This window comes from Anas acuta, chromosome 11, assembly GCF_963932015.1.
Source record: "Anas acuta chromosome 11, bAnaAcu1.1, whole genome shotgun sequence".
NCBI lineage: Eukaryota > Metazoa > Chordata > Aves > Anseriformes > Anatidae > Anas > Anas acuta.
The window spans coordinates 21,613,580-21,633,435 of NC_088989.1; the positions used below are offsets into that span (position 1 = coordinate 21,613,580).

At 39.1% G+C, this 19,856-nt stretch overlaps 1 protein-coding gene across 18 annotated transcripts in view; it reads right to left on the reverse strand.

Annotated features, from left to right (window-relative positions):
• Positions 1–19,856, reverse strand: part of ERC2 (ELKS/RAB6-interacting/CAST family member 2) — a 556,650-nt gene that overhangs the window by 233,708 nt on the left and 303,086 nt on the right. For all 18 annotated transcript variants that reach the window (XR_011100132.1, XR_011100130.1, XR_011100127.1 and 15 more), the window contains one exon: positions 1,655–1,815. Coding sequence is in view for 2 of the 18 variants with exons in the window: in XM_068694082.1 (XP_068550183.1) it covers positions 1,655–1,815 (161 nt within the window). In the remaining 16 variants the exon portion in view is untranslated. The remainder of the gene's footprint in view (positions 1–1,654; positions 1,816–19,856) is intronic.

Here is a 19,856-nt window from a genome sequence, read left to right on the forward strand (position 1 = left end):
GGAGGAACTTCATGTTTATCTCATTCCATCCAACTACCTTTCCTTCAGTGTACTTATGTAGTTCCCCGTTCGAAAAGACAAGCCAGATAATGAATAACATTAAGCTGCTATTCACTTTTATTCTAAACTTCCTTAAATAACTGAATTTATATAGGCACATGTAATGACAACTGAAGAAATTACCTAAAACTGACAACCGATTGCAGCCAGTAAATTAAAATGGATCTTGGCAATGTCAGACAGATGGGCCTAGAATGCAGAGTTATGTTTGAAACTTGAACATAATATAAGCATAGGAAATCATCATGAATGTTCTTAAACACACACTGCATGCCTATTTAACTGGAAGCTAGCAGCCAAGAACTGTAATCACCCAGTATTAAATATTAAAATGATAAATAAAAGTTATGGTCAATGCTGCCAATTAATAAATTATCCTAAAATAAAGTAAAAGGAAGTAAAAATGATTATGTGAATTTGTCATTATTCTCATTATTTGTGCTCTCTGTTCAGTAATATTTTGCCATGTGATTTAATATGTATTGTTTTGTTCTCAAGAAACAGACCAATGCATTACACAGAAAATAAATGACTACTTGAAAAATGGTTGTTCTGAACATCTAGGTTATTGTAAGTGAATCAGTATTTACATATTAAGAAAAAGCATATAATATTCAATACATCACATAATACTGCAATGCGTATGTGTTTCCAATTTTCTGTATAGATATACACCTCATTAAAGTCAAAAGCAGAAGTTTTTGTAATTTTACTGGGAACATTCATGGGTACATCACAGTGTTTCTTCACCTATGTTATACAGCAGCCATTATTAAAATCTACTTTTATAAAACTGTAGAAGCATATGTGGCCATTTGCCACTTTGTATTGTTTACAGCACTATTTTTATGATTATGCACCTCCCTTTAAAATGTAAGGATAACTATAACAACTTAGCTAAAGCTAAATACTTCTTAAATGGTTTTGTTTTTCTCTCACAATAAAATAGTTTGGAAATTATAACTGAGGATTTTATTTCTTGAACATTAATTATACGCTTACCAACCTAGACAAGTCATAATAGCATCAGCCCTTTTTGGCAAATGCCATTTTTAAACACATTTTAGAGCCTTAATATGCTGTAATTACACATACTTTCCTTTATCACGTATAGAAAGTTAGATTTAATTACAGGTCTATCTTCCTTTGCCAGTTCTGTACACATATACAGAAATAATGTGAACACAGATCTGTATTTGTATCTGTTGTTGTTTTTAACCCATTAAATTCAATAAACTTTGCACCACTCACAAAGTTTATAAACATCTCTCTTTGCATTTGACACTAACAGGAACTCCAACACACAATTGTCACTGAAATACAGGGTCTTAAATCCTCTGTTTTTCATGGAAGTTACACTGCACTGGTATTTTACTTGCATGTAACAAATGACAGCTTTCAAAAAAAATTCTCATATCAATTGTTAAGTAATGAAATGACTTCTAAAATTAACACTCTTGCTTTATACCTTTTAAAAGGAATTTAGGTCGTACAACTATTGGAAAACCTTATATATAGACAAAAAACAGCTGAAAAAAAAAACTCTTGAGAAAAAAAAAAAATATCTAGAAATAGAGAAACCAAATGCACTTACTTCATTTCTAGAATTTCTTCAAGCTGTTTTCTCCGCTCTATTCTTAGGTTAGCCAGATGTGCTTCCTTCTCAGCCAAAGACTGCTGTGTTGAGGCAAGACGAGCTTTGGTAGAATCTAATTCTTGTCTAGTCTTTTCCAATGCATTCATCAGTTCTTCTACCTAAAAGAAGGAGAACTTTTTAAGCTCTATAGTAAGCTTAATGAGTAAATCTTAAATCTATGTAAATACAGAAGAAAAAAAATCCACACACAACAGTAATTATTTTAAGTAAAAGGCTGTTCAAATCCATTCCTATTTTAAAAACTAACAAAATTAAATAATAATAATAATAATAATAATAATAATAATAATAATAATAATAATAATAATAATAATAATAATAATATCATAATAAGTAACATTTATACAAACCAGAACAAATACAAATTGCCAGAAATTTATTTAACCTGGAACGCTGCCACGTAGAGACACAATTTTCTGCACCATTTATATTTTTATAATTCAGGGTGTTGGTAACCCATCACAATAGTAATTTCAGAAATTTTACATGCAGATAATAGATATGTACTTTAATATAAAAACGTAGCATGGTCATCCACATATTTTTCATCAGAAAATGCACATCCTTCTGCACTGGAACAGATTGCCTATGGAAGCTGTAGACTCTCCAAATCTTGACTGAATGAAACCTAGAGAATCTGATCATACTTTGAAGTTATCCCTGCTTTGAGAAGACATTTAGATTGCATCACCTCCAGTGGTCCCTTCTAACCCAAATTATTCCCTGGTTCTGAACTTTAAATGTCTGTTATTGCTCTAATAACAACCAAGTTACTCTCCTCATGTCAACTATGAGAATCTCTGAAATATGGAATATGGGAAAGTCATGTGATCCCACTGTTTCTTTAGCATTGGTAAACATAACTGAATTTATTGTAAATTTCTTGCAGGAATTCAGAAAAACTTCCTGTTTTCAGAAAACAATATTTAGAAGTAAAAAAGTGTTTGCTATGCTGTATTAAATTATTTGAAGAACAAGCTGTAGAACAGAGACAGCTACATATGTCACCTGTCTAGAAGCAGAAAAATCACAGAACCAATGGGAAAGAAATAGTTTCTGGTAAACAGGACATTTAAGTATGCTTTCCCACTACTCGTAACAAATGTTCAAATGATAGTTTTTCTTGAAGAGCAGCAAATAAACAACAGACTTCATTTACTTGTATAAGGTACAGTGATTTAAATAATGAATACTGTATTTCCTGTGTTTTCTTTTTTTTACCTCCTTTGCCCAAATATTAACATTTTATAAATTAGCCAATACTTCAGGAAGACCATCTAAATAAAAAGAAAAAGGAGAGAGGAAGAAAACTGGAACATACCCAGTTGTTCATGTTATACAAGTCATTATAAAATGTTCATTTCTGCTGGTGTATTGAAAAGTCTAACAAAACTCAGCTGTGGTCATATAATCTGTGTCTACAGGGAAAGTAAGATGTTTTCCCCCAAGCCGATGCTTAATTGTTGTTTGTTGTTGTTATCTAAGATCTACGAACATGCAATCAGTGTCTATAAACTTATTTTTGTTTCAAGCTGAACACTCGTGGCTTTGTTTGCCTCCCATATAACAAGTTCAACAGCACAAAATTAATAGTATCACTTCCATGAAATGAGAGATTATAATGAGCAGAACACGCACCCTGTTTGAATATGATTTACAAATTGCTTATCCCTTCTACACAAGCTGCATCTGCATCTTTACAAACACTGTAAAAAGATCAATGGAATACTAGGACACATCTGATAACCTTCAGTGCCTAACAATTTGTATTTCATAAAAGCAGAATCAGGATTGTCAATAGTATTGAAACTACTGATGTTAAACCTTACGCTCAGACAGTGAAGTATAACACTGATAAAAGAAATATGAAGGAGTGCTATCCCATGCAGTACAGCCTGTGCAGGTGCAAAATTCCAGTAAAACAGACCCTAAAGAAAGATAAAGGTTTTAGATATCTTTGGAAAATGACAAAAGTATAAGAGAAAACATACTTTAGGGAAATTAAAAAAGAAAAAAAAAAAAAAAAAAAAGCTCAGTTCACACTTGGAAAAAGGAGAAAAACATGGGAAAATAATAATAATGATAATAGCAATAACGAAGGCAGGTTCCTGTTCAGGTTGGTAGGCAAGCACTGTCCCTGCCCACCTCACCTTCCCATCTACCCTTACGTAACAGGTACTAGGCTCTACAACACCATAGTCAGAACAATGAAGTAGACGAAAGCCCATCCCAGTTGGGGAGGGTGCCTAAGGCAAGGCAACCTACCCTCTGCATTGCTACATTGTCTGTCAGGAAAGACAGAAGGGTTACTGTCATGGGGGACTCCCTTTTGAAAGGGACAGAGGGATATGCCGACCAGACCCAACTGACAGGGAAGACTGTTGTCTCCCTGGGGCTCAGGTGAGAGACTTAGCTGAGAAAGTCAAGCGCCTGGTACGGCCCACCGACTACTACCCACTACTGGTCTTTCAGGCTGGTAATGACGAGGTAGCAACAAGAAGTCCAAGAGCAATCAAAAGGGACTTCAGGGCTTTGGGACGACTACTTAAAGGATCAGGGGCACGGGTTGTGTTTACCTCTATCCTTCTGATAGGGGGGATTGATGCTGACAAGCGGGCTCACATTAACACGTGGCTTCGAGACTGGTGCAACTGACAGAACTTCGGGTTTTTCAATCGCAGGAAGGTCTACGTGACATCAGGCCTGCTGTCACCAGATGGGATGCGCCTCTCTCAGAGAAGGGTAAGGATTTGGGCTCAGAAGTTGTCAGGGCTGATAGATAGAGCTTTAAACTAGAGTTGAAGGGGGAAGAGGATAAAACCAGGCACGTTGGTGATGAGCTAAGGGATGGTGCGCTAGAATCAGAGGGACTGTGTGCCAGTGAGGTCCTTCGGTCAGCTCCACAAGGTGCTGTGTGTAGGGAAGTGCATTTGAAGTGCTTCTACACAAACACACACAGTATGAGGAATAAAATGGATGAGCTAGAAGTCTTGGCCCAGTCTCACAGCTACATCATCAGCATAAGTGAAACCTGGTGGGATGAGTCCTGTGGCTGGTGTGCTGCAATAGATGGTTACAGGCTCTTCAGGAGGGACAGGCAGGGTAGGTGAGGTGGCGGGATGGCAATGTATGTGAAGCATGGGCTGGACTACGTGGAACTTCAAGTTGGGGATGGCAAAGTTGAGAGCCTCTGGGTAAGGATTAAGGGATGAACAAATAAAGGGGATGTCGTTGTGGGAATCTATTACAGACCACCCAGCCGGGACGACAATGACGATGAATTATTCTTTGCAGAACTAGGAGATGCCTCGAGGTCAACTTCCCTTGTCCTTATGGGATATTTCAACTTGCCAGACATCATCTGGGATCACCACACGGCTGACACGAGCAAGTCCAGGAGGTTCATAAAGCACCTAGATGATAACTTCTTGGCACAGGTGCTAAGGGAGCCAACTAGGAAAGGTACCCTCCTTGATCCATTGCTGGAAAACAGAGACGGTCTTGTGGGAGACATGGCAACTGGCGGCTGTCTTGGTCATAGTAACCATGAAGTGGTTGAGTTTAGAATTTATGGTGACAGAAGGAAAACTGCCACCAAAACTTCAGCCCTGGATATGGGGAAAGCAGACTTCAGGTTGCTCAGAGAACTAGTCAACGAGGTCCCTTGGGAAGCTGCTTTGAAGGCACTGGCGTCCATCAGTGCAGGTCAATCTTTAAGCACTACCTCCTAAAAGCACAAGATCAGGCAATTCCAAAATATCAGAAGGTAGGCAGGCAGGACAGAAGGCCGGCCTGACTGACTAGGAATCTTCTATTGGAGCTTAGACGGAAAAAGAAAGTGTATGGCTGCTGGAAGGAGGGTCAGGCAATGAGGAAGGAATACAGGGATACTGTTTGTGTTTATAGGGAGAAAATTTGTGGGGCCAAAGCCCAACTAGAGTTGAAGCTGGCCATGTCTGTGGGAGACAACAAAAAAGTTTTTTTTAGATATGTTAACAGAAAAAAGGAGAACCAAAATAAAACATAGGTCCGATACTTGACGGGGAAGGTCTCCTCACAGACAATGACATCAGAAAAGCATTTAATGCCTTCTTCACCTCTGTCTTCAATGCTGATGATGGGCTTCAGGACCCAGGGTGCCCTGAGCTGGAGGACCATAATTGTGGGAAAGACAAACTCCCAACCGACCATGACGTGTGAGGGAATTGCTGTTCCACCTGGATCCATACAAGTCCCTGGGTCCAGATGGGGTTCACCCCAGAGTGCTTAAAGAGCTGGCTGATGTCATCACGGGACCTCTCTCAATTATTTTTCAATGATCTTGGGAATCTGGAGAGGTTCCAGTAGACTGGAAGATAGCAAATGTCCCAATTTTCAAGAAGGGGAAGAAAGAAGACCCTTCTTTCTGTAGCAGTTACAGGCCTGTCAGTCTCACGTCAGTGCCTGGTAAAATTATGGAGAAGATGATCCTTGAAGTTATTGAGGCACACCTGGGGGACAATGCAGTCATTGGTCCCAGCCAACATGGGTTCATGAGGGGTAGGTCCTGCCTAACAAATTTGATTTCCTTTTATGATAAGATCACCTGTCTAGTTGACCAAGGGAAACCAGCTGATGTGATCTTTTTGGACTTCAGCAAGGCTTTTGACACAGTTTCCCATAGGATCCTACTGGACAAAATGTCCAGCATACAACTTAACAAAAACATCATACGATGGGTGAGCAATTGGCTGATGGGCAGGGCTCAAAGGGCTGTGGTAAATGGGGCCACATGTGGCTGGCGGACGGTCACTAGTGGGGTCCCTCAAGGCTCCATTTTAGGGCCAGTCCTCTTCAATGTCTTTATAAATGATTTGGATGTAGGACTAGAAGGTGTTCTGAGCAAATTTGCCAACGACACCAAACTTGGAGGAGTTGTGGACTCAGATGAGGGTGGAAAGGCCTTGCAGAAAGATCTGGACAGACTGGAGAGCTGGGCGATCATCAACCACATGAAGTTTAACAAAAGCAAGTGCCGGGTCCTGCACCTGGAACAGGGCAACTCTGGCTTTACGTACAGACTGGGTGATGAGATGCTGGAGAGCAGCCCCGCTGACAGGGATCTGGGGGTTGTGGTTGACAGCAAGTTGAATATGAGCCAGCAGTGTGCCCTGGCAGCCAGGAGGGCCAACCGTGTCCTGGGGTGCATCAAGCACGGCATCGCTACTCAGTCGAGGAAGGTGATTGCTCTGCGCTGGTGCAGCCTCACCTCGAGTACTGTGTGCAGTTCTGGGCACCACAGTACAAGAAGGACATTAAACTGTCAGAGAGTGTCCAGAGGAGGGCAACAAAGACGGTGAAGGGCCTAGAGAGGAAGACTTATGAGAAGCGGCTGCGGGCACTGGGCCTGTTCAGCCTGGAGGAGGCTGAGGGAGGACCTCATCACAGTTGACAACTTCCTCATAAGGGGGAGTGGAGAGGCAGGTGACCTATTCTCTGTAAACACCAGTGATAGGACCCACAGGAAGGGTGTTAAGCTGAGGCAGGGGAAGTTTAGGCTGGACATCAGGAAGAGGTTCTTCACCGAGAGGGTGGTTGCACACTGGAACAGGCTCCCCAGGGACATAGTCACTGCACCAAGCCTGTCTGAATTTAAGAAGCAATAGGACTGTGCACTTAGTCACATGGTCTAAACTTTTGGGTGGTTCCAGGAGTTGGACTTGATGATCCTTATGGGTCCCTTCCAACTCAGGATATTCTATGATTCTATGAATAATAAAAAACAGGAGATAGAAATTTCCTAAAAATATATTCAGTTTATAGTATGTAATAACTGATACTTCATGTCCTATTTTAGTACAGGAACACAAATCAGTACTGTCTCCAAGAAGGACAAGTCTCAACTACTAATAGTCTTATCCGTGTGGTTTTTAAAATACACAGTTTCTGCTTGAACTTATCACTGCTTATCTGCTGCTCCAGGCTGATAGTTAATTTTGGGTAGCATACAGTAACGGAGGTGAGTAATAGTAGTGAGGATTCAAAACTGCAAAGTCATTGACTCATATAGCTTCAAGACAGTGCCTTTAAACACCAAGTCACTCTACACTTGGAGATGCAAGTGTAAAATGGCAAAACAGTACCAGTTCCATATCTTTAGTACAACTGCCCTCCTTTTCTTACAGATTCAGCTGAGTTTATTCTTCAACCTGTTGACTGACTGAATGTTCACCTAATTTCTGACATATCACACCAGTTGTATTTTAAAATATTTAAGGAAATTAAAGACTTCAGAAAAACAAAGCTGTGGATTTGTTTATGTATACTAATAACATACTCATACATAACCAGAGAAAAGAGATCAAAGTTTGAAAGAAAAAACAATAAATTAAAATATAAATATGAAAACGTTTTCAAACCACAAATCATTAACACATGAAGACTTGAAAGTTATACTTCCATTTACACTTTCAACACAGTATTTGCCACCTAGTTCTTCCTCCAGTTTTTGAATATGAACCAATTTCTGAGATGTGTTTTCTTTGCTAGCTGTCTCAACAAAATCTAGAGTATAATTGAAATGGCAGATACTGGTAGAAGAAAATGATTTTTCAATTTTTTCTTTAAAAAGGTATTTTATTATGAAATCAAAATATGTGAGTGTCGATGTAGTACACACAATCATCTTCATATAATTATATAGCTATAGCACATACCACAATGGATAATTAAACACCGATGGTAGTTTTATCTAGATATAAAAGTCTAGTTGGAAAAAAAAAAGGCAGTGTAAAACAAAACAAATTCTTAATGTAAGCACATATTTTCTTCTTTGATAATATTAAGGGTGAACATTGATTTACAAAATCACAGAATCACAGAATTTCTAGGTTGGAAGAGACCTCAAGATCATCGAGTCCAACCTCTGACCTAACACTAACCAGTCCTCCACTAAACCATATCCCTAAGCTCTACATCTAAACGTCTTTTAAAGACCTCCAGGGATGGTGACTCCACCACTTCCCTGGGCAGCCCATTCCAATGCCTAACAACCCTTTCGGTAAAGAAGTTCTTCCTAAGATCCAACCTAAAACTCCCCTGGCGCAACTTTAGCCCATTCCCCCTCATCCTGTCACCAGGCACATGGGAGAACAGGCCAACCCCCACCTCGCTACAGCCTCCTTTAAGGTACCTGTAGAGAGCGATAAGGTCGCCCCTGAGCCTCCTTTTCTCCATGCTGAACAAGCCCAGCTCCCTCAGCTTCTCCTCGTAGGACTTGTTCTCCAGGCCCCTCACCAGCTTCATCGCCCTTCTCTGGACTCACTCGAGCACCTCGATGTCCTTCTTGTATTGAGGGGCCCAAAACTGAACACAGTACTCGAGGTGCGGCCTCACCAGAGCCGAATACAGGGTGACAATCACTTCCCTAGACCTGCTGGCCACACTGGTTCTTATACAAGCCAGGATGCCGTTGGCCTTCTTGGCCACCTGAGCACACTGCTGGCTCATATTCAGCCAACTATCAACCATCACTCCTAGGTCCTTCTCTGCCTGGCAGCTCTCCAACCACTCCCAGCCTGTAGCTCTGCTTGGTGTTGTCGCGCCCCAGGTGCAGGACCCGGCACTTGGCCTTGTTGAACTTCATGCAGTTGACCTCATCCCATCGGTCCAGCCTGTCCAGATCCTCCTGCAGAGCCTTCCTTCCCTTGAGCAGATTGACACACGCACCTAACTTGGTGTCATCTGCAAACTTACTGAGGGTGCACTCAATGCCCTCGTCCAGATCATCAATGAAGATATTAAAGAGGACCGGCCCCAGCACCGAGCCCTGGGGAACGCCACTAGTGACTGGCCTCCAACTGGACTTGACTCCATTCACCACGACTCTTTGGGCCCAGCTATCCAGACAGTTTCTAACCCAATGAAGTGTACGCCAGTCCAAGCCAAGAGCAGCCAGTTTCTTGAGGAGAATGCTGTGGGAAATGGTGTCAAAAGCCTTGCTGAAGTCAAGGTAGACCACATCCACAGCCTTTCCCTCATCCACCCAGTGCGTCACTTTGTCATAGAAAGAGATCAGGTTCGTCAAGCAGGACCTGCCTTCCATAAACCCATAAAGAAATTTACTATCTCTTCATACGACTTGGAGGAACAGAGACGAATCCAGTATTACAAGGGTAAAATTTTAGCTTTCTGACCTATGGCAAAGTGCTTCTTTCTAGTGAATTTAGTTGCACTGCATCTACAAAATTATGTGCACCCATAAATCCTTTCCTCTCCAAAATGCCTCCAGAGTTGTTTTTTCTGCTTGTTTTGGTTTCTCCACTGTCCAGATATTGAACCGAGTCCCCTGTTGATGTATCAGTTTCACATATTAACATACTTTTCTCAACGTTGTCTGAGAGATCAAGATAAACTGTATCGGTTACTATATTTGTTACCTGTATTACCTCATCCAGGCATTTTCCTTCAAAATTAAGGCATCTATTCTACCTAAATTAACACACAGGCCTCCGTTTATTTCTATGAAAGTACAGAAAAGCTTCTCAGCTAAATTGCTGTGGATCAGCACTGTGTTCCAGATGCACGCAGCATCTCCAAGACCTTCAGATGTTGCTGTCCCCGGGCGGCCCTGCTGGTGGTGCCCTTCTGCAGCATCCGTCTCTGCCTTGCAGCGAGACCTTCCAGGCAGCTGTCAGGAACACCTCCAAACTCCTGTCAGGCTGCTCCTCACCCAGCCGGCCTGAGAGCCTGCTCATTTTTCCCCACCGTATCTGATAGTTTAACTGCTTCTGGGCAAACCTTGCCATTTTAGATATCAGCTTAAGAACAAATAAGAATTCATGTTTTAAAAGAGTTTACTGTGAGAGCCTTGATGAATACAAAGTTCTTCGCTATTGAATGCTCTATGCCCTGAATAAAATTGTAGGGATTTATTATTATTATTTTTTATTATTATTATTATTTTGTGCAAGACAATGGCTTCTTTTTATCCTTTGCACTTTCACATAAAAGCCATTTTACTTTCAGAAAGCCTGACATCAGCACTTCAAGGGTTTTAATAAAATCAGTACCATAATTTGTTTACATTTCACAATGGCAGAAAACCAGCAAACCAAACTATTACAATTCTTTCTTAATTTTGAGTCTATTTTAAATGAACACTTTCTACTTCTTCTGCAGTTTCACATCTTCAAGTCCCATCAGTACACACTAAGATCACTTTCACACCAAGATAGTAAAAGAAAAAGAAATTAACGTGGCTAAAGTATATATCTGCATTACCAGATTCTGTAAATTAAAGAAGGTTAGAGTTCAAATGAATGACAGTTTATTAAAAATGCCCTGGAGCATTCTTAATTCCAGACTGGATTCGGCTCAGCACAACTCATGCTAACATAATACTGTTCCAGTTTGTGGGAATAAGGAGGGGGAGGGACAACTGCATGTTTTCTCAGTTCAAGTATAGTGTATTTCTGCAGAATGACAAAAAGTTGTCAGCTTGGCAGCAATCAAGGTTAGCATTGTTAGTATTAGGACCTTCAAAAGGCGGGCACTTCATTTTAACAATTATATTAGTTACAAATACAGGAGTTTGGGATTTCCCTTACTGACTTGTTCACGTATCAGTAGCTATACAAATCTGGATGCCTACTTTAATTTAAAACCTAACCTCATGTTAGCACACATTGATTATTTATTAATTTTACAGAGTAAAATTCACATTCATATCTCCTACTATTTAGTTCTAGCTTCATCACTTTTCTTTAATGCAACAATATTAACTATTATGGATAATTAGGAAAAAAAAAAGTAACGAATTCATCCAGTATGAATTTATGTGAGTTCCATTTTTATAATAAAAATTCAGTGGAAAAAAAAAAAAAAAGGAAAAAAAAATGTTTTCAAAGGTCCTTCCTTTTTCCATTTGCTAAGGAAATGCCTTATGATTTTTTTTTTCCTCTAAGTTACCCACTGTATAAACTTCAGTTATCTCTAGTTCTGCTAGTTCTGTGAAGATTAATATTTTTTTTCCTCTTCATGATTAAGCATGAGATTGCAAAAAAAAAAAAAAAAAAGGTTTAGATTAGAGTTTAGATTAGATTCCTTAAAGTTTCTTTCATACTTCCTTAGATCTAGATTAGATTCCTTAAAGTTTCTTTCATACAAAATTATTCTGTCACTGAACTTAAAGGAAATAGGTAACATAGTCACAGTGATGTGGGAAAACAGATAAAAACCTGGATTTGTACACATAAGTTGCCACATACCAGCTCTTCTGACTCAGGCAGTGGACTTCAGCTTTTTGCATGAATGGCTTGCCTGTGCTTCACATAGTGAAGGATGTGTGCTAGCCATCCTGCTCAGAACCTCTCTATTTCATGGCCAACTCAATTGCAGATACATAGATCCAATACAAGTCATGTGGACTTGCTGCTCTTGTCCTGCTATGTGGTTTGAAAATACCTTGTTTCTTTGTGTTCCTAATCAGAATTTCTCCAGTGTACAACAGTCTAACTAGTTTCATTACAAAGGTGCTTTTTCACAAAAGGGAACAGACATAATTAAGTGTCATGCAGTTTTGCAAGACATGGAAATAAGTTCTCTATCATACTCCCTTCTGCTTTCTTCTCTTCCCATTTGTTATCCATAGTGAAATTGCTTACCTCAGATTTTTTCTATCACAGTTTTTAAACCCAGAAAACAGGTCTAACAAAAACAATATAGTTAGGGAGACTGATGTTCCTGAACTTTTTCTTTCAAATCAAGAAATAAGTCACATATTGGAGTCTTACAATTTTGGATATTGACAGAAAAGAAGAAAGAAATCATACTCATGAAAAAAACATTTTGATGAAGGATTTGACAGGAAAGTAAGTACAAGTTTTATGAAATTTAGGATAATAGTTCATTTTCATTTCCTGTTTTTTGTTTTGTTTTTATCATAAGTAGAGTCCTATGCAGTGGGAGTATGACAAATTACCGGATGTGCTGAAAAAGCAAACCTCTTTAAATGCTTTGCCATCTCCATAGGAATGGAATAGCAAAATTATCAAGTGGGATGCCATGCTGCCATATTTGAAATCAGAATCTTACTGAAATTACTACATAAAGTAGCATTTAAAATACTTTAATCCTTTTGCTAAATCCAATGTTAATAATATATGAGGCTTACTTTTCTGAGATAAGGAAGAGACAGTATAGAAAAATTTCTCACCTAGACTTGGTAGGGACCACAGTCAGGGGAAGAAGGTACCTGAGTTCCCTTAGTTTTTCTTTACTGGCAGTCCCATGGTGGCTACCAGTCATGTTCACTGATACCAGTGCAGAACTATGATAGAGATATATTTCCACCCCTGCATAAAATATTCTAGAATTAAGTGGATTCCCCTAGATTAAAAGAAATACATATCCTAAGTAAAAAAAATTAATAGCGTTGCAGTCTTTACTATGTTTATGTGAGACTCTGCAAGACAGTTCTAGGATATGTATTGAAATGATTAACTTTCTTGATACTGCCAGTAAGAATGTCCATCATTTCTTATTCTAAACATCATTAGTTTTTTATTCTAAACCTCAGTTGTTCACAAGGACTATGTAGGATAACGACATATTTCTTGGATTCATTATCTGGTCTTCTGATTAAGATAATGATTTCACCTATAATTAAAAAAAAAAAAGCAAAAAAAAATTTTTTTTTTAAATATTTGTAATAATCAGATAAATATAATATCAATTATAAGAGCTGAATATTAAAAAAAAAAAAAAAAAACATAACCAAAAGCAAAGAGAATTGTATATACATATAATTGCATATATATTATTTAAATTAATGTTATTTATACCATCATTTTCATTTGATTTAATCTTTGTGCTCTAGTGTTATGTTTCTTCAAGTGCAACCACAGCAGCAAAATGTGAATGTGACCTCCTGCAGAACTGAAAAGAATGGGCAAAGTTGCAGGATACCCCTTGCAGATGAGGCTGGAACAATTTATCCCAGATGAGAGGTTCTCCATTAGTAGCAAAATACAATTATATGCTGGAGTAGTTACTATAACATTCAGATTTTGCTGCGCTATATAATCAGAAGTAAACCCCACACCATGTCAATAAAGATACAGTATCCAAAGTGCTGCATGAATCAGTCAAAAAATGTTCTTTGTACAGCATAAACTTCACACTGACAAGGCCTAACTCACCATCAGCCTCATTCAACTTTAGAAGTCATCCAGATATGCGCTGTAATGGAAACAAGACCAGGCACCCGAGCAATTGTGCAACTCCACTTCTTACAAAAACAGGAGCATCTTTTTGATTTGAAAAACAGTATCATACAATATCCCAAATTGGAAGGGACCCATAAGGATCATTGAGTCCAACTCCTAGTACCACACAGGTCTACCCAAAAATTCAGAACACATGATTAACAGCACAGGCCAAATGCTTCTTAAACTCCAACAGGCTTGGTACTGTGACTATGCCCCTGGGGAGCCTGTTCCAGTGCATGACAACCCTCTCAGCTGTCGTGGTTTAACCCAGCTGGCAGCTAAACACCACACAGTAGTAGTAATAATAATAATAATAATAATAATAATAATAACAACAACAACAACAACAACAATAACAATAATAATACAATGATGATAATAGTACTACTACTAATAACGTGTACAAACAAGTGATGCACAATGCAATTGCTCACCACCCGCTGACCGATGCCCAGCCTAACCCCGAGCAGTCCGGTCCCCTCCCCCGGCTAGCCACCCCTATATATTGCTTAGCATGACGTCAGATGGTATGGAATACCCCTTTGGCTAGCTTGGGTCACCTGTCCTGGGTCTGTCCCCTCCCAGCTCTTACTGCACCCCCAGCCTGCCTGTTGGCAGGACAGAGCAAGAAGCTGAGATGTCCTTGGCTTGGTATAAGCACTGCTCTGCAACAATTAAAACATCGGGGTGTTATCAGCACCCTTCTCATCCCAAGCCAAAACACAGCATTCCACCAGCTACTAGGAAGAAAATCAACTCCGTTCTAACTGAAACCAGGACATCAGTGAAGAGCCTCTTCCTGATATCCAGCCTGAACCTCTCCTGTTGCAGCTTGACACCATTCCCTCAGGTCTTATCGCTGGTCACTAAAGAGAACAGATTAGTGCCTGCCCCTCTGCTCCCCCTTGTGAGGAAGCTGTAGGCTGCGATGAGGGCACCCCTCAACCTCTTCTCCAGGCTGAACAAGCCCAGTGACCTCAGCTACTCCTCGTGCATCCTCCCCTCTAGGCCCTTGACCATTTTTTGTGCCCTTCTCTGGACACTCTCCGATAGATTCACATCTTTTTTGTACTGTGGTGCCCAGAACTGCACACAGTACTCAAGGTGAGGCCACACCACTGCAGAGTAGAGTGGGACAATCGCTTCCCTTTACCAACTAGCAATGCTGCTTGATACACCCCAGGATATGGTTGGCCCTCCTGGCTGCCAGGGCACACTGCTGGCTCATATTCATATTTCATGGGCATATCTAATTAGTTTCTTCTCTCTCACCAAGCTTCATTTGAGCAATTCTGTTTTAAATGGCTGGTGGCTTCAGTTCTGCTCAAACTTACACTTGTTTGATACCATGTGACCCTAATTACAAAAGTCACATTAACGGTGCTTTATAGTTGTGCAAATGAACAGATTCAAATGTTATGTATTGAAAAATTACAGAGGTCAACATAGTGTCTCCAGAAGTATTAAATATGTATATAGGTAATTGAATTAGCTATTGAACGTGTTCAATACGGACACTCAGTTATCCAACAGGATATTGTATGTGGAAGACAACTCTTATAGACTAAAAACAATTACGCTGTGTGATTTCAGTGTTGAGTCTTTTTAGATAAAACATGCGAGTAGAGCAGAGCAACTCTTTAGCTGGTGTTAAAGTACAGCGCTGTCAGACTGGCCTCTCTGGTTAATGTCAATAGCACTGCGTATAAAAGGTGACTAAAGTGTGTACAAATGTTGATCTTTGGAGAAGGCATGCCTAGAATCATACACACATCTAGTATTTCATCCACCAGGTCAAGTTCAGGGAGAGAGGGCAAATTGGGAGTCTTCTTGCCAGAAGTTGATTCTTAGCACACTTGTTAGATTACACTGCAGAAAGCTACTTCCCCCATGCTTTTAATCCATAATCCTAATATATTATTAGAGTTAGAAATGCTTCTCCCTTAGAGCATTTCCAAAGGCAGCAGGGATTCACATGGCATGTGTAAAGTCTTACTGCAAACAGTTTATGTTTGCAGTAAGAGAGTTTCTCCACACACTATAGCATGGTTACATATTGTAAGAAAGCATGCAAGAGTTAAAGAGAAAATGTTATAGTATGAAAATGCTTGGATAATTTCACATGAGAAATCTCAGAAAATAAGGTTTCCTATCCACTTTTAGTACAAGATAAGTAACATTAATATGCAGCAAGAGAAATAAAAAGATTGTGCACTTGGTAACAGGGTATAGCTTCTGTACCAAGGAAATTTGATACCATCTTTAGTACAGAGACATTTAACATAGAGTTCATGTGAGCACTAAATGCCCGAGCAAGCTGTATCTGCACTCTTCTTTTAATGCAGATAATCTTTTCCTGTTTACTTAATTCTATGGCATTTTTACTATAAACTTATTTATGCAATATTTTATAGGCTTGGCACACCTACAAAGGTCACAGTGACTTGGATATGCTACATGCTTTAAACCTAAAATGAAGTGATTGCTATTGTATATAATGCAATATTCCCTACATAAATAACTTTAAGCAAAGTCACGGGATAGTTATACAATAACAAGACAAGTTCTCTCTCTGGCACACCCATTTGCAAATCACTCTTCTCAAGAAAAAAATAATACTCGGTATAGTAATCAGTCGTTTAGTTACATCCTCATTCAAATTTATCTACAGCCATGAGAGAAGTACAGAAGAACTCATGGAATAGGACTCATGGAATAGGATTATAAATGATTCACTAATTTAATTATTTTAGTCACAATATGCACATTATCAACACAAATTTACCAGTATGGGCTCTGTCTCTATATGTCAAATACATTGTACCTAAGACCTAAATATGTATCTGTTGTATCTCATTTCAGGTACTTTTCTCTGTTGGCAGGGAAAAAGGTTTCATAGAAAGTAATCTTTCTAGAAAAAAAAAAAAAAAAGTAGAAAAAACAAACAAACAAAACAAAACAAACAAACATCATAAAATAAAAACTGCTCTGGAGGGTCAGCTCAGGAAGAGACTAGTCAATAGGATCAAAACTGAAGTGCTTATGATTCTGTCTGGGATAGGATAGACCATAGGACAATGTGAGGAAGCCTTCAGTGGACAACAAAATGTCTGGTAGAACAAAATTTTCTGGAGAACAAGTCCTACGAGGAGCGGCTGAGGGAGCTGGGCTTGTTCAGCATGGAGAAAAGGAGGCTCAGGGGCGACCTTATCACTCTCTACAGGTACCTTAAAGGAGGCTGTAGTGAGGTGGGGGTTGGTCTGTTCTCCCATGTGCCTGGTGACAGGATGAGGGGGAATGGGCTAAAGTTGCACCAGGGGAGTTTTAGGTTGGATCTTAGGAAGAACTTCTTTACCGAAAGGGTTGTTAGACATTGGAACAGGCTGCCCAGGGAGGTGGTGGAGTCACCATCCTTGGAGGTCTTTAAAAGACGTTTAGATGTAGAGCTTAGGGATATGGTTTAGTGGAGGACTGGTTAGTGTTAGGTCAGAGGTTGGACTCGATGATCTTGAGGTCTCTTCCAACCTAGAAATTCTGTGATTCTGTGATTCTATGATTACACAGAAGGGAGAAGAAAATCAGGTCGGGGAGAGAACACTGGCAAGGGCAGGAAGGTAGCCCAAGGAATACTGCCCTTTAGAAACTGCAAACTTCTCCTCAATCATTATCTGAAGAAAGGAAGGAAAAGCAAAGGGACTTCATAACAGTGCTTTTACTCCATGCTAGCTCCTGAAAAGCGTTCATCTCCATCTGTTGATTAAAGACAGCAGTAGCTAACAATAAATAAAATTATTGGAAATAACAAAGATGCTGAATCACAGAACTTGCTCCTTTCTGACTTACTGGAAAGCTTTCACAGACTATCACTGAACCAAAACAAGGTTTCATGAACATACCCAGATAACGAAAAAGCTGGCACATGTTATTGCATCACCTACAAAGAAAGCAAAGATTTAAATCCTGCCATATCAGTTTGTGAGACATTGGCCCAGGTATAAAGATGCAAATGCTGTAAGTCAAAGTTCTAGCACTAAGCCTTTCCATTTTTGGAAAGTTTGAGTTTTCCCTCATGCCATTAATGATACACCAGCAAAATACACATTTGGCAATGCATTTCTGCTGACCACTACATTCTGTTTTGCTAGACTGAATAAAAGGGGAGGACGGGAAGACTATCATACCTACTCATCTTGCCAATTTAATAATTCACCAGGTACTAGAAAATAATAGTAAAAAGTCCATTCTAGACCCTTCTGGCTTTTGAGGGAGTAAATATCACTGCACTGCCTCTAGCAAATTCACAGAATTTGCTGAACCAACTTTTCCAATTCATTTTCCCAACATGCAATTCATCTTCCCAACATGCTGGTTAGGTCATACTAGAAATTTTCTCATTATTACTCTTGGAGTTCCCAATTCTGCTCAGTAGTCACTCAACTAAATGGTACTTATGGTCTTTCCCATTTTATCTTCTCAGCCCAAAGATGTGGCAGCTGAAATACATGTAGTCTAACAAATCTTCCCTGCAGAAGGTGATTTATTTCCCAACTATTATCTCCTAGCCTCTTTGTAGGCAAACAATTGGACTAAGGCAGCTTTTCTCATGTAATGATTACAAGCAGTTTTTGGCATCTATTAGAATAGATACTGAAGAAATATTGAAGAATAACAGTTGTCTATATACATGTAGAACTTTCATGCTTCTTAAATTGCATTATATTAACAGGAACCCTTGTGAAAGGCAGTCTCATTAGGTACAAGAATTTTATTTACAGGTACGAAGAAAGTTTTAGTATGGATAAAGTAACAGTCAGTTTCAAATATGAAAACTAAGAGAAGCTGCACTCTTGACCTGACCTGGGCAATGATAATAATAGTCCTGTGAAATTTCATAAAGATTTTACTACTGTTAATTACTTTCGTATGGACATTAGATAAAAGAGCAATGGACATTTATATAAAATCCTAAGTTTTATACAGCTATAAATACTTTTTTTTTTTTTTAGGCAAAATATGTTAGGCAGATTTTGATGAGAACAATAAGGTTTTTTTATCAGATGAAAAAAGAAAAGTAGTGACATGGTCTGTGATTAACATGAGCTGACTTTTGTTCCTCAACTGAATGTTTGTTTTCCTTCTTATTTTCTCAAGCCCCTTACACCACATGAGGCAAAAAGCAGGAGACTATAAACAGAAAACATACAGATAAGCAAGCTGATATTATTCACTCTGTTTCCAGGCAAAATATATCGTCATTAAACAGACAAGCTAATTCACAGGATTTACAAAACTTACAGTAGGGAAGCTTAAACTGACCTTGATGTATGTAAACTAGGTCAGTGGGAACTGCATTTTGGATCTGCTTAACCATTCATATAAACTACGACCCCTTGCCACAGTTCATATTCTGTATAGTAATCCTCATCAATGTGAGGTTGTTCCATTAGGACACATCTTTTATTAAGACTTTCGTCCCAAGGCAGATTTGGTTTCAGAGGACAGAGATGACTGTCCATATCACATTGTACATTTGATATTGTATCAAATACATCATCGTATTTTTCAAGATCTAGAGCCTTTATCCAAGGAACACAATTCTATGAGCCATGATACATTAAAACTGTATTAGAGTGCATTTATGAATATGCATTTTTACACAGAACATTATAAACCAATGTGTTTATTTTTTGCAACTTTGTCCGACAAACAAACTTCACCACAGTAATTGCTGCTGTACACTAGTTAAGTTCTTTAAAGAATAAAATTTGTATTTTACCTGTGCAGGTAAAATTTAAAAATCTAAAAAAAAAAAAAGTCAGAAGTATCATGTAGTAACTGAGCCATTATGCACTCACTATGAATTAAGTAAGCATTTTTTTTTAAGCAGAAGA